This window comes from Etheostoma spectabile, chromosome 3 (genome assembly GCF_008692095.1).
Source record: "Etheostoma spectabile isolate EspeVRDwgs_2016 chromosome 3, UIUC_Espe_1.0, whole genome shotgun sequence".
NCBI lineage: Eukaryota > Metazoa > Chordata > Actinopteri > Perciformes > Percidae > Etheostoma > Etheostoma spectabile.
Genome location: NC_045735.1, coordinates 1472828 through 1489059, shown reverse-complemented (window position 1 = coordinate 1489059; position 16232 = coordinate 1472828). Strand labels below are relative to the sequence as shown.

General features: G+C 39.9%; 1 protein-coding gene across 1 annotated transcript in view; it reads left to right on the top strand.

Moving 5' to 3' along the window:
• The window catches only part of sptbn4b (spectrin, beta, non-erythrocytic 4b), a 97648-nt gene that overhangs the window by 62110 nt on the left and 19306 nt on the right, over positions 1 to 16232 (top strand). The window contains 9 exon segments of the mRNA XM_032512112.1: positions 7075 to 7338; positions 10164 to 10388; positions 10956 to 11045; positions 11651 to 11932; positions 12331 to 12461; positions 13436 to 13640; positions 14247 to 14492; positions 14727 to 14861; positions 15588 to 15832. Coding sequence (XP_032368003.1) covers positions 7075 to 7338; positions 10164 to 10388; positions 10956 to 11045; positions 11651 to 11932; positions 12331 to 12461; positions 13436 to 13640; positions 14247 to 14492; positions 14727 to 14861; positions 15588 to 15832 — 1823 coding nt within the window.

Below are 16232 nucleotides of genomic sequence, written 5' to 3'. Positions count from 1 at the left end.
GGCTACCTGTCTTAAAGGGGAAGGGTCGGACGTTAATAATCATGTAAAGGGAGAACGGGGAAAGTTAACTTTTCTGTCAAGCAACAAAAAAGGATTAGCGTCAACATCGCAATGTCCTGCGTGGGACTGTCGCGCATGCGCACATCATGATGTCGATGCTAAAACACAATATCGTTCGGCCCGTGTTCACACGCTCAGTTACCATAGTAACTGACTCTGAGGTTAAGTTATCTCTCTCTCTGAAACAGGCTGAAGTTACCCCCCTCTCTCAGGTTCGATTAACCTCCCTTTCTGAAACAGAAAACCCAGAGTTTTCCTCATCTCAGCATTAACAAACTCAGAGTTCTCACTAATCCTGCTTTCTGAAACGGACCTCTGGTCATTATCTTGTTTCTGGTTCTGACATCAATGTTTCTCTCAGTGATCCTATACAGGAGCTTCTTCTGCCTACACGGCAACACTGCTGTTAAGACTCTTACCCTTCAAAGAGAGTTCCACAGTGACTGGCAGTCATGCACACCGCAGGGTTTAAACTTAAATCTATTTGTCCGATTTTTAACATAATTCAGCAAAATAATTCACTAGTCATACACTGTTTATTCTGCAAGATTCTGCAACATTAACCTATTACGTGATTTTTAGTAAGAGTCACTTAACAGTGTGTTTAAACATTGTGGGTATGACTTAACCAGCACACAGTGTCTTTACATCTTTCTTTACTAATGTTGAGTCCATATCAAATAGGAAAGTGCACTAAAATGAAATGAATACCTTCCAAATCCTGGAGCAATCTGAGCTTTCTGATCGTCTCAGTACAAAAATGCACACTCAGGGGGTTGGTAAAAAGGGACAATGGTAAAAAAAAAAAAAAAGTTTCAGTTTTTTACTCCAGTCAAATTGATGCTTTTACAACAGCACAGAGGAAGAGAGCAGAGCACTTTCTGGGTAGATGGGTGCTCAAAGTGCTCATCTCCCGTATCTAGCTGGGCGCCTGCTGGAAAATATGTCTTTGTGTGTGTGTGTGTGTGTGTGTGTGTGTGTGTGTGTGTGTGTGTGTGTGTGTGTGTGTGTGTGTGTGTGTGTGTGTGTGTGTGTGTGTGTGTGTGTGTGTGTGTGTGTGTGTGTGTGTGTGTGTGTAATAACATGAGTAAATCTTCAGTAAACTACATCATTTGGACGGAAGTATAGTTGGGCAACTTGTATGTAATATCTAAATCTATTGTATGTAATATATATATCTATATATATATATATATAGATATATAGATATATATATGCTTTTAATTATTAAATAGTATGGGCTATTGCATGCATCCTGAGTACCAAAGGGTTTCCCTGAGGACCAACCCGTGTAACACTGGGCTCTAGAATACAAACAGAAAATAGTTGTTGAACATCAACAATTATTCATTTAAAAAGCGAAAGCTACAGCGTAAGCATACCGAGTTTTTCTTTCGTATTTGGTCAGATGAACAGACTTTTCACACATGGAGTAAATATTGACACAATAGCTGCGGTTTCCTGAGCGTGACAGACACACTGACCAGCCGAGTGTCAGCAGCAGTGACGCTCAGGAGCAGATGTCTGCTGTAATATACAGACCAGACAGCAGAATGAGGACCGCCCATCTGTTACTGTTAGCATTAGTGTTCTGACAGGAGTCCTCACTCCCTTTCCTTCTTCACTTTGCCTGTTTTCTTCTTATGTTCTTATCATTTTATTTTGGTTTATTCTCAAAAACATAGTATAGCACCTTCCTTATTATCATCATTTCTCGGAGGAAAGAGGGTGGGGTTGCATTGTTATGAAAATGATTTAGAATACAGTTAGATACTTTTCTTTTTCAAGTTATTTTTGCCTTTATGGGACAGTTGGTTGTGTGTACAGGCAGACAAAAAATGAGGGAGAGAGAGGGGAATGACTTGCTACAAAGGTCCCAGGCTGGATCCGAACCGAGTATGTTGTTTATCGCGGCGCCAAGGAATACCTACCAATGTTGTGTCAAGTTTTTATGTTTTCTGCTTTAAATAGTGTTAACTGAACTAGTGCAGTGTATGTTGAAAACGGGCTTGGTCTGAACAGGTCTATTGCTTGGTCTCCGGTATTTCTGCTCTCTAACTTTCTGGAGAACCGCTCACACAAACAACTTCACACTCGACCCTGTGCTTCCTTGGCTCCTGAGCAATACACCTGTCTTGACATAGTTGCATCCCCTAGCAATGCTAGAGTATACGTGTCAACAGCTAGCCAGATATGAGACCTGGCTGTTTGTTCATACAAGAGCATTCATTCCGAAAGTGGCTGATGCTTGAAATGTTTGAGTTTGCTACAGTGTAACATCTCCGGTCTCTGTCGTCTTCTGTTCTTGAATGTACTGTAGTGAGCCACGGAGAGCAAGCTGTACCCAACATGCTGTTTGGCGGTGTGACATTGAATAGGGGTTGCTTCTCAAAACACATCACATCGTGCACATGTTGCACAGACAACGAGTGTGAGCATGGCTTTTGACACTTTAAATGGGTACCCCAATGATTTTGTATAACATTAGACTGTTAAAGGTTTCTATGTCTCCAAGCTAAAGCAAAGATAACTTTGACAACAATAGAAGCCTTTTTAAGATTTGTTTTGGTGCCTTTTAAGGCTTTTATTTGTATGAAACAGGAGAGAAAGGCGGAATGACATGCAGCAAAGGGCCGCAGTTGAACCCTGGCCCGCTGTGTCGAGGAGTAAACTTCTATATATGGGCGCCTGCTCTACCAACCGAGATATCCTGGCGCCTAATAGAAGCCATTTCACAACTGCTTTCGCAGGCGGACTAAACTGACCCTAATGCTTAAAGTCAGTTGAATGTCTCTTAACCTTTAAAAAGAAAAAACAGCAGTTACAAGTTGGAAGTGGCTTTTTCTTCACATTGTTTCGGATCAGGTAGCTGTGGGATCTCTGCAGATACTGTTTGTATGAGCAGTGGAATATCATGATCCTCTTTGAACTGCAGACTGAGTATGTGTGAGTGTGGAGTAGCAGCTCTCAGTCTGTGGGTGAAGCTGCTCGAACCCACGCAGCGCTCCCACTCACCGCAGAGGACGCAGCAGCAGCCAGGGAAACGCCACACCAGAAGGGGAGCTGACGTAACGCACTAACACTGGAAATAACGTGACAATGAGTGGTGTAGTGTGGCCTTTCCATTCTATTTTTTTAATGTACGTACACACATTTGTACCTGAGAGATACCCATTGTAACCCCAGTCATCCCCAGTTTGCTTTGCTGGAGCAACTGGGAGTTTACTGTAGTTTTAACTGTAGTTTTTTGAAGAAAAAAATACAATTATTTTTATTAATATAATTCTTTTCCTTCATTTGTACTCTTCTGGTTCAGGAGTTTAAGACGTTAGTGTTTGTTTTTTTTTAAATCTTTTTTTGTAACCTTCATTAATGTAGGAAATAGGGGTTTCTTCTTTATGCTATGGAAATAAATGTTTCATTCATGGAGATCTGATAATTACAATATATTTAGGAACACATTTGTAACATATTGTGAAAAACATGAACACTGACATTATGTTATATAATTATTGCCACAATACAGAGTCTTGGAAAATGTACAACCATATACAGTATGTTTTTTTCCCTTGTTATACACAGTAAAAAAACATATTTGTTATATTCTTAAACAAGTTTTAGAAAATATAAACGAAATTGCCATGTTTAGCAAAATATTTTATAATATGTACCGTATATACACATATTTTGGAAAAAAAAAGAATTGCTACAATCTGACTTAACATTAACAACATCACCACATGCAGTTATATGTGCTATCTCCTCAAAAAGAGCTTTGTAAGGAAGACTTCAAACCCGCAATGTTTTTTGTAATACTTTATTTTATTCTATGACTAATAATGCATTTATAATACTCACATTCACACTGTGGAGCTACCATGCTCACACAGCCAGTCCGGGGGTTTGGACCAGAAGCCTTTTTTTAAATCCCAGTGCCATCCAGTTTCCAGTCATCAGCCAGCTCTGTGTCTAGATTGGATCCTAACCTGAGTGAATCAGGCAGGATGTTGTCCTCTGTGGAGGATGAGTCTCTGCTCAAAGTTATTTTACTGTTCCGGTGAAAATGTGTTGATAGAGTCTGAAATTACTGTCCGCCAAGCACCAGAAAGCACTGAGAAATGTAGCAGCCTTAAACAGTAGAGTACACAGAGTACATTGTTGTGATGACTAGTAGGGTTTCAGTCTTTGTCAAAGCTGGGCCGGGCTGTAATTTCTCAAATTTCCCCGAGCTTGAATCAGGTCAAAATCAAGCATATTACCCAGTGTTTTAATGCAGACCTTATAGTCTGTGTCATGTCATGTCATGTATAATACACGGGCTGTGTACCGCCGTCTTATATATATATATATATATATATATATACATACTGTATACAGTATATAGTATATATTGCTACATTAACCTATAGTATTTTAAGAAAGATGAATACAGACATTGAATGAACAGCATTTTTATTGTATAATGTAAGTAAGTATAAGACATAGATGTGTTTAAGTAACTTTCCCCAACACTGGTTTTGGCTTTGACACAGGTTAATAAGCCACCAATTTTCTTTTGTCCTTTTGTTTTCATCAGATCTTTTTCTTTGTTTAATTCCTCCTTTTTTCTGTAACTCTCTCTTTCTCTTTCCAACACACACACGCACACACACACAAACACACATACACACAGGCTGCAAAGGACAAATTACAATTGGATGGGGGAAGGATTTCTCTGTGGGGGAGGTAAATTGAAGAAAAAAAGGAAGGGAGCAGGTGTACACAAGGAATGGTGGTGGTGTGTTTGTGTGTGTGTGTAAAATAGGGTTCAGAACAGGATGAGGTACAAAAGGGGGCAGAAATATCAAAAAGAGAAGAAAGAGAGAGAGAAGGGGGAAGGGGGAAGGGGAGTGTGAGGTAATTTATGAGGCATTTTAATACCATGAGGTTTAATCTCTACACACACAGAGACAGACAGACAGACAGACAGACAGACAGACAGACAGACAGACAGACAGACAGACAGACAGACAGACAGACAGACAGACAGACATATTCTAACCCAGTTCCACAGTACATAATTATCCCAACATAAGACCCAGCAAATATATGTGGATGTGATGAAGCCAAGAAGAGAGAGCCATCCTTGCATCCTTATATCCTATATTTAGATATTTCAGTAGGGCTGCAAATAATGATACTTTTTATTTCTTTATTCATTTTTTGGTCTATAAAATATTAGCATATAGTGTAAAATATCTATCATAGCTATCCCAGAGCCCTCGGCAACTTTTAAAAATAACTTATTTTTGCAATTAACTGTTAAAAAAAAAACAATGTTCCAGTTTACTATTATAAAAGAATTAGAAAACAAAAAAATATTCACATTCGGGGAGCTGAAACCAGTGATATTTTGCCACTTTTGCTTTGAAATTACTTAAGATTAACAGACTTTTAAAAATGTTTTGAATTCATTTTCTCATTTTCATCGACAACAGGTCCACTATTTATTGAAATTGTAAGTCGTCTTTACAATAATTACAAATGGGTTTGAGCTTTCTGATAGTTGATCGGACAATGTGATCAGATTGTGGACAATCCAAAATTTCTGACATTTTATTAAAGGGGCTGTACTTGCAATACTGAAAATACTGAAAATACTGAAAATAAAGCAGTGGGCTGGGATTGCCTCCACGTTGCTTTCACAGACTTTACCCCAATACGTAAAATACCTACGTTATTTGATGGCCAGATGCACAAACATGCACGGCTGGACCGGCTATCAAAGCAAAGAACAAAGACACCCACATTAAAACACACATAGAGGAAGTGTGAGATAATTCTCTGCTCAGGACGCTGTTTCTCCAATATATCGTTACTTAGCAAATATTTGTTTGCCACTATATCAATGTTCTGAATGTCGGGTACTGCCTTTTTACAGAATTTATGATAAAATGTATAATTAGCTGCAGCCCTTGAAAATATATATTTTTATTCCTGTATTCAAGACAGATGGAGTTATTTTTTCCCTATGTCTCAAACAAATCCGTTTTACACTCTTTATTGTTGTTTATTTTATATTTAGTCTCTTGTTCTTTGATTGTACACCCAGCATTTCTTGAAGCGTTACTGCTTTTTGAAATCAACATGGTTCATTTTCAGAATATCTTTTGGCATAGATTTGCATAGTGATGAGGGGAAAAGTGATTAACATGAAATTGATATATGCTTAAAATTATGAGTTTATGTAAATACTGCCAAGGGCGCAGACTCACTGATTAAGGTGGTTGATAACGTAGGGACCTCATTATCATAACAGGTTATGTTTAATACTCTAATGGTGATTATGGCGTGACATTCGGTAGCTTAAAGGAGAATTCAGGTCAATTTCAACACGTAGCTCTGTTGTTTTTACATTTGGAGTGCTGTCAGTAGAGAGAAAAACAACAACGATCAATGCTGCCTACAACGTGATCTCCTGCTAGAGTTAGCACCCAACAGGCTTAAACAGGGCAATTTTTAAACATGTTTTTAGCCTCTTAACATGTTCAAAATGTCATTAAAAGTGCCTACCCATGTGAAGTGATTCCTTCTAAGTGAACACAGTGAAATTAGTAAACTCCCCCAACTGCAGGATGAGTCATCAGACCTTTGAAATCATTACACAGTAAGAGAACGGCCCGTGATTAAAATGTAAAAATACTCAAAATTGAATTTTTTTAAACAAATATTTGGCGTAGAACAACTGATTATCAAAGGACAAAGAGTTAACGCTGAAACAATTTTCATTTCATGAGGACTTTGAATATAATCAACCAATTGGAAGGACAAAGAAAATGAAAAGTAGGGTAACAAAACTAGAACTTTGCTAATTTAATAATGGCTATGCCATTTGCTCCACCTGCTCCATTGCTCATCTGCTTATGGGTCTGTATGTCATTGTCGTCTATGATGGTCCCTTCCTATTAAAACATGAGGTCTTAAACTCTGTGTTACCACCCCCTCTGTGTCCCTCCCTCCCCCCTGTCTATCCAGGAGGGCCAGCAGCTGATCCAGGAGAAGCCGGAGCTCAGCCCGGTGGTCCGGAGGAAGCTGGAGGAGATCAGGGAGTGTTGGCAGGACCTGGAGAGCACCACCCAGGCCAAAGCCCGCCAGCTCTTTGAGGCCAACAAGGCCGACCTGCTGGTGCAGAGCTACGAAAGCCTGGACCAGAGACTGGGCCAGCTGGAGTGTCAACTAGCCTACGTGGACCAGGGACAGGACCTCACCACTGTCAACAAGCAGCTAAAGAAACTACACGTACGTAGGATTTAAAATCAAAGTGTTCTTCAACCATTTCAACCAAAAGCCCTCTTTTAAAGTGCTGTGCCTCTAACCTCAAGCTTACTCATTCTTAAATGTATTGAGCTGTGGTCCTTTCAAAGGCTGCATAAGCAGAGTGGTAAACAGTTCAGCCACAATTTATTTAATAATTAATTAATGATCAAAGTAGGCCTAGTATTTGATTAGAAAAATTAAACAAAAACTTTATATTTGTTTAAAAGAAATGTATGTTTCTGTATCCCAGAAGTTGGTCAGCACTAGGTTACACATTATCACATTACAAAGACAAGATAAACATGAATATTTAAGGGTACAGGAAAGAAATTCAAGAGCATGTTTGGTGATTCCAGTTGTTCAAGTTTGCTTCTTTTATCAAGTTCTTAAGGTTAACATACATTTATTTTTGCGGAGGCTTCTGTATGTCACTTAGATGACAATGCTGCTCCGTTTCTTTTCTGTTTTGTTTTTTTGGCCTTTTAGTCAGTCTGGCAAGCAGCCAACCACATAACAAATGTCTCTGTTTCCTTTATGAATTACGCGAGCTTTATTTTGGCACTTATTGAGTCTGTGGTCTTCTCTAGATTCCTCCATAGCAAAACATTCACATGGCTAATGATCACATTACTAGGCATGTTTTCTAGATATTTTTGCAATATTTGGCTACAAAAACATAGCTCATATTTCTTTTATAATTATAAATTTTGTAGGCTACAGGAGTTCCAACACCTTTCTAAATAGTTTGACCTAAATTGTGAATATGACTCTGTAGCACTGCTTCTTTACTCTACATGCTGAACTGTCTCACAGTGACTCACTGTTCACGTTATTATCGCTACACAGTGGCTAATTAATATTTAAACATAACATCATGTTTGGAAATGACTAACGACTGCATTTTTCACTGGGCGCCTTCAATGCTTTTTATCTCATTTCAGCACAGTCGGGCGCTTTTACTTTCACGCCAACATCCATTTTTTATTTGTGTTGATGGTTTTTTTAAACACTATAAGCCATCAGCACTCATGGCAACCCGTTGAGCTTTTATAAGAGTTTCATCCCAAGATCATTTAAAAAAAAATACTGATTAGTGGAAGATACTTATTAGTATACTCTTTTTAAATACAGATGCCAACATCTCTTTTATTATTGTTTCCAATTAAATCAACGCGATTTTGAGATTCTTTGATGAGCTTACTGTTTTGTGATTGATTGGGTACAGTTCCATCTCTGTTGGTCCTTTCACTATGGAACAATAGATTTGTTTATGTACACGTTCACATTGGATAGTCTTAAATTTACTTTAGTAATTAAATACTTAACACTGGTTATGTGTTTTTCTGTTCAGACTGATTGTGGGCGGTGACACAGTTGAAAAAAAGCACTACATAAGTGCAGTCCATTTGCTATAAATGAAAACTTAATAAACATAAAATCAAAAGCTAAGAGCTTTCAATTGACCCCAACTGTATTCTCAAAGCATTTCTTTTTTTATTTGGATCTGAAAAATGCTCATGCACATACGTACAGTAGCAGAAGGCTTGTGAAGGGTGTCCACAGCCCTGTATTGTCTAGTTATATCTATTTTCAACAACACAACTTTTCTTGTTCTATACCCATAACCTGTCCAATAACTTAATATTCTATCATTAAATATCCATTAGGTTTAATTTCACGGTAGTAAACTTGATGTAAAAAGGTCCTTTTTCCACTACGTGTGACATTGGGATGTTACTCGTCACTTGCCCTCCAACAGCGACGCTTTGGAGGCGTCTGATGCTTTACACAGCCAATAGCGGGCAGGTGTGGCTGGGCTGACGGCGCACAGATTCATCCTTTCATTACTTTCATTTCACCGGACATGTCTCACTCTCCTCTCCCACAGCATTCCGCTTACAGCTTCCTTTAACAGGCTGCCATTAGCACTGCTTTACCCCATCATCCAAACCAAACTCCACTACCCAGCATCCATCCTGGCAAGGGGTACAGTAAACTTCACTACACTTCATGTCTATCAATTATTCTTTCACTTTCTGGCTTATTTTCCGTCTCATCTTTGCTTCCATGCTTTTTTTTTTAAATAATGACAATTTAGAACTCAACACAAGCAATAATTCAATTCAATTATATTATAAAATTATATTAATAATACAATTTATTTTTTTAGAATTATACTGTATCGTTACTTGACATAATACAGAGCTTGTAGTTATTGAAATGTATTGTTTCTGTTGTGATCATTTTGCCATTTAAACTTATGTTTAATTTCAGGCATTAGAAGCAAACAATTATGAATCAATTCTAATGATTGTTGCTACCCTGTCTCTTTGGATGGGCCACAAACTGTTTTCCCTTATAATTTTGTATATATACTATGTAAAAAAATAAATAAATAAAACTTTATACTTATATCTAGTTTATACTGTGTAATAATGTCCTTCTGAAATCTGAAACACAAAGCATTTTTAGCAATTTTTGACATAAAGAATCTTAATTTTATGTCAGAAATAAGAGCGATTAAAATAAAATTACACATGAATTGTCGCCTGAGAGTCAAAACAACGACAAACTACTAATTTTTGCATTTCTGTCACATTCCCCACATCCCACTCATCCCATCTTTATCTAGTCTCCCATGGCAACATGTCTCTTATCTACCTCCATCCAGTTCACTCTCTCTTCAACTCACCCACCTCCATCCCTCTCTCCTCCTCAACACATCCTACTTTCCTTCGATCGTTTTGATAACTTTGACTCTACTCCCCCCTCTCCCCTGCCGTCCTGCTCCTCCTTCTCCCCCTCAGACCATGGAGAGCCACATGGAGGAGTGGTATAAGGAGGTGGGGCAGCTCCAGGCGCAGGTGGCTTCCATCCCACAGCAGACGCAGACCAAGGAGACGGTTGCAGAGCGTCAAGCCATTGTGGAGGCCAGGATGGTGCGTCTGATCGAGCCGCTGAAGGAGAGACGACGCATCCTGCTGGCGTCCAAAGAAGTTCACCAAGTCGGACGAGACCTGGAGGATGAGATTGTGAGTTTGACGGCCGTTGGCCAACAAAAACACACACACAGACTTGTTTGTCAAGTAGAGAGACAATTTTAGTATTTACTAGCATTCATTCCCTGAGTTTCCCTGCCACTTATCTTTAACATAACTACTACATGCCTTATCACATCATTTACACATACCTTACACTAAAAAGAAATATTAGCCCAAATTAAATTATTTACATTGTGGGGGCATGCATTGCCAAAAGGGAGTAAAGTTCCTCCAATTAGGGCCCGACTGATATAGCGGCGGGCCGATATTAATTGTTAAATTATTATGATCATTTAAAAAATTAAATAAAAACGGACGGTCAACCATGTTATGCATAGTTTGTCCACCAGAGGGCACTATACAGTGTCTCTGTTGGCAACACTCTGATTCTTTTTTTGTTGATGTGTTTTTTTGTTAACGTTCAACCATGTTTTAGTCCAAATTGCTTTAATTGTTAAGATATCTCTACGTCACAGATTCACCTACGATAAAATGAGGCGCGCATATGCACGTGCACATCTGTATTTACTGCTGTGTGTCACATTGTTGTGGTTGTAGTTGTGGGTCCAGGAGCGCCTCCCTATGGCCATGTCTCAGGAACACGGCTCCTCTCTGCAGGCAGTCCAGCAGCTCATGAAGAAGAACCAGGTAAGAATTCTAACTGCAGTCTCCAAACCCACTCACCTACCTTATTATGCATCATACTTATTTTAAATCTGTAATTCCACAGTGAATTATATTATCATTGTTCTTTTTTACACAACATAGAAACGATCAAACCAGTCACCTCCTCTCAGGGGCGATTCCAGGATTTTTTAAGTGGGGTGGCACAGGGAGGGGACCAATAATCCAGTATCTAATCATTTTATCAGAATACAGCGTAGAAAATATGATTAGAAATAGTGGAAATAAATGGGAATAGAACAACATAATGTAATTCTGACATATAAAACCTCACCTTCCTTATTAGTTTCAATTGTTATACAATACACATTTTCTATAGGCTTAGCCTGCCACTTTTTTCAAAAACAGTTCCAGTGCTGGTTCCGTGGCATCAGAATTTTACATAGTCATCATGGAATGGAAACATTAATTGGTCATATGACAAGGGCTGGGAATATTGGCAGTACAGGTAGCCAAGTGACGGTACTCTGAACTAATGGAAATCACAATTGTCAGATTGACAGAACTCCACCAGGGTGGCCAATAATATTTCACTTCTAGCACCGCCCCTGCTCTTTGCTCTCCTCCAGACACTTCAGAGAGAACTGCAGGGCCACAGGAGCAGGATCGAGGACGTCCTGGAGAGGGCGGGGATCATCGCTTCCATACGCAGCCCAGAGGCCGACTGCGTCAGGGCGGGCCACGACCAGCTGGCCCAGCTGTGGGTTCTGCTCTGGGCCGAGACCGAGAGGAGGCAGCTGGTCCTGGACGCCATGTACCAGGCGCAGCAGTACTACTTTGACACAGCCGAGGTGGAGGCCTGGTGAGCGAGGCAAGAGCTGCACTAGGAGGAACGGGAGAAGGGGAAGTGTGTGTGTGTGTGTGTGTGTGTGTGTGTGTGTGTGTGTGTGTGTGTGTGTGGACGAATGTCTGAAAGTTGGGCATTTTATTAAAACCTCAACTAATAAATTGTTCATTATCCGGTTCAAAATCAGGGCACGTAGTCTGTTACAATCAGGTAATCATTTCATCATCAAATTTCAGTCATTATAACTCTCCTGATTGTCCCTGCAAAGGCTGCTAAGCTTCCGCAAGTCTCAAAGTATCTAAATACTTTAATATTCAACTTATTTTGTGGAAACCATCCTGAGCATGGCTATTTTCTTTTTTGTTAGACTTATACATGGAGGCAGCATTGAGCATTTGTGCTGCAGCTATTATTTGTAAAGTGAAACCCGACCTTGTGTGTGTTGTTTCCTGCTCCCACCAGGACGAGCCGAGCACACTTCAGCTGCTAAAGAAACACTTAGTCCTAGAACAGACCATCGAGGACTACGCTGAGACCATCGGCCTGCTGTCGCAGCAATGTCGACAGCTGCTGGAGATGGGGCATCCAGACTGGTGAGCACTTAAACACACATATACAATCTATAAACAGAGAATTTCTGTCGCCACAAAATAAATGACGGGAATGCTCCTAATCTTCTGCTTTATGAACAAATAGAAAGTGTTTGATTTTAGAAGTCAGTTGCCAAACTTTACCAGAAACAAATATATTTTCATTGATAAAACTCTGGGAGGGAAAGTTAACTAATTAGACATTTTTTCCAAATTATTTTTTAATTCATCTTGCTGGTTATGTTTGACCTGTTAAGGACAAATGTGTGGACTCAAATGCTGGCAAGGAGTTTTTGTTAGTTCTTTTAAATGAAAGGTGAACAAGATGATTACCAACAGTTACAGCACAGAGACAAAGATTTCAAATTCAAGTCAATGCTTTTTTTTGCATGTAGCATTGAACAGGAGTTATGTGGTGTTCTGCCTAACCCTGGCAAAGACAATATTTTAATTACTGTATAAAAAAATAAAATAAATTAAATTAAAAAAAGTTGCCCTTAGCACTGCAAGCACTGCTATTTTTCTTGCTTTGTGTTTGTTTGTTTCTGCCGATTTCAACTTTTGGAAATAAATGATGATGGCAAACAAAAAAATGTTCTGACACAAAGATACTTGTCACGACAAATGTTTCCACCTTTGCATCATGCAGTGCCGCAACGGAAAGTTTAAAAAATGTATATAAATTATAAAAGCATGGGCGCCCTGATAGCTCAGTTGGTAGAGCTGGTGTTGATATATAGAGGGTTACTTGATGTAGCGGGCGTAGGTTCAACTCTGACCTGTGACCCTTTGCTGTCATTCCCCCTCTCTCCCCCCTTTCATTTCTTGAGCTGTCCTATCAAAATAAAAGACGAAAAATGCCCCAAAAAAATAACCTTTAAAAACTTATAAAAACATGCAGCAGTTGCTAAGATTTGTTGTTCAGACCAAACAACAGAATGGGGAAGAAACGTTATCTAAATTCCTCTTTTCCACAGCGAACAGATCAGCAAGCGCCAGTCCCAGATCGACCGTCTGTACGTGTCTCTGAAGGACCTGGTGGAGGAGAGGAAGAGCCGCCTGGAGCAGCAGTACTGGCTCTACCAGCTTAACAGGGAGGTGGACGAGCTGGAGCAGTGGATCGCTCAGAAGGAGGTGGTCGCCAGCTCGCCCGAACTGGGTCAAGACTATGAGCATGTCACTGTAAGTGTGTCGACAGATGGTGTCTGTGAGTGAATACAAGATTTAAGGAAGTCACATGTTGAAATTGAATAACAACACTGGTCTCTTTTGACTGTTTGTTATGTAGTCTTGCATTGCTAGACCCTTCTCCACAGCACCGCGGAGGAGGGTCTGGCTAGTCCACACAGCATTCCAAGGTGGGAGAAAAAGTGCTCTAGTTTATTGGCATGTCTTTAAATCAATCACAATCGTCATGGGCGGCGCTAAGCGCCAGACGCAGGTACGGCGCCTCTGCAAAATAGCCTCGGGAAGGAACTTGTTTTTGTGGAACGTGTACGTTCAAAAGTTGTTTTAGTCGTGCAACAAAAAACTCAGATAGAAGTCTAAGTCTAAGTCTAAACACAAAGAAAGCACAAGGTGATGGACATCCAGTCATTGACATAGACTATTTGTTACGTACTATAAGTTACAACTGTTAATCGCACCAACTTTAAACAAGTAGTTTTATCCTTTTACAGCAGCTTATACATCTGCTTCTCTCTGTGAATAAACAGCTAACGGCATGTGGAGAATTTATTTTTTTACATTTCCTTTCCCTTCTTACTTCCTCCCCTGTCGCACCTCCAGGTCCTGCAGGAGAAGTTTACGGAGTTTGTGTCAGAGACGGGCAGTGTGGGGCAGGAGCGAGTGACGGCCGTCAACCAGATGGTGGACGAGCTCATCGACTATGGCCACTCAGAGGCTGCCACCATCGCTGAATGGAAGGATGGGGTGAACGAGGCCTGGGCCGACCTGCTGGAGCTAATGGAGACTCGGGCGCAGATGCTCGCCGCCTCACACCAGCTGCACAAGTTCTTCTCTGACTGCAGAGAGGTAAGACACCTGAAGAACAAGACAAAAGTTAGATATTATATGGTGTTTTATACAATATAATACAATCGTGCAATAATTAAACTTTATTATATTTTTTACACTGATTTCACTTTTTACGACAATTTGGCAGGGAAATGTTTTACAGTAGAGGACAAATATTGTAGCTAAATACAGAAATTACTTTTCACACACACACTGTATACATGGAACACTTTTGTGCTGCTGTTTTTTTAGGTTTTGGCCCAGATAGAGGACAAACATCGAAGGCTGCCAGAAGTTCAGGCTCGGCAGGGCAGCACTGCCAACACCAGCACCCTGCAGAGACTCCTGCACAGCTTCGAACAGGACATACAGCTGCTGGTCACGCAAGTACAGCAACATTAACAGACAGCATGTAAAATGAACTGCTTCAGTATTCACTGACCTCAAAACTCACAAAGACTTCCCCCAGTGAATGATCATTCTGTAGAGGTCCACAGGACTTTTTCTAACTCAGCAGATGTTTGTGTAGCATGTATGCTTTCTTTAGCAAGCCCTGCCTTACATTCATACAGACATGAGGTTGAGGTATTCATTTAGAATCAGTAAAATAGTAATTTCCTCACATCTCCTTACCCACCTCAAAGACATTATTTACATGACGAAATTGCCTGTCCCACTATGCTTATATTCTACTTTACAGATATTTGTTTTATTGTCACAGGTATGGTTGGAACTTTGTGTTTCCTTTGTCATTATTTTACAACTGTAAATTAAATGAATTTTATAGTTGATTGACAGTAAAAAAAAATAATCTGAATTTGAAAGCCTGAATCTTCATGGCTTCTTACTCTGCATTTCATTTTGCTTTATGTAGTCTCTGTCATGCACCTGGGGAACAGAAACAGTGGTACATTTTACTGAAGAATGCTGCAAAATCACAGCTGCTGTGTCAACTCCAGTGACATTTGGCCCAGACTGAACACAGCTGTCAGAGCAGCTGTGTTTTGTGCGTCATTTAGAAAACAAACCCTTTCTATTTTTTTTTTTTTTACTTTTCATTCCTTCTTTGTTCAGCTTAGTGTTTTCCTAAAATCTGCTCTCCCACTCTGCCAGGTGCGTCAGTTGCAGGAGAGTGCTGCTCAGCTAAGGACGGTGTACGCCGGTGAGAAGGCCGAAGCCATCGCATGTCGCGAGCATGAAGTGATGCAGTTCTGGAAAGAGCTGCTGACGTCCTGTGAGGAGTGTCGAGTACAGATTACTACTGAGACAGACAAGCTGAGGTTCTTCAGCATGGTCCGAGATCAGATCATGTGGATGGAATCGATCATCTGTCAGATAGGGACAGGAGAGAAGCCCAGGTATCTACACTAAATCAGGGTGGTACGGTGTGAAGTATTTACGGATTTCACAGGATAATACTAAAACTATAATTGATTAATTGATTGATTGATTGATTTTATTTTAAATATGTTAAGAAGAGAACAGCAGACAAGAAATAAAAACAAAGCAAATCAATAACAACAACTGATGAGACAATAAATTAATAATAAAAACTTGCAAACACTTGAGGATCTGTTTACAAATCCAAAAAAAAGTGAGAAGAAGTATAAACCTATTTACACCACCCTGTGCGTACGCAGTTCAGTAAATGTGAAAGTGAACTCCCTCCCTCATACCCAACATCTATTTCAAATGTACATCAATTATTATATAATGACCGGAGCGAGTGGACCAGAGGGAGTGGCAGTGTGTGAGGTT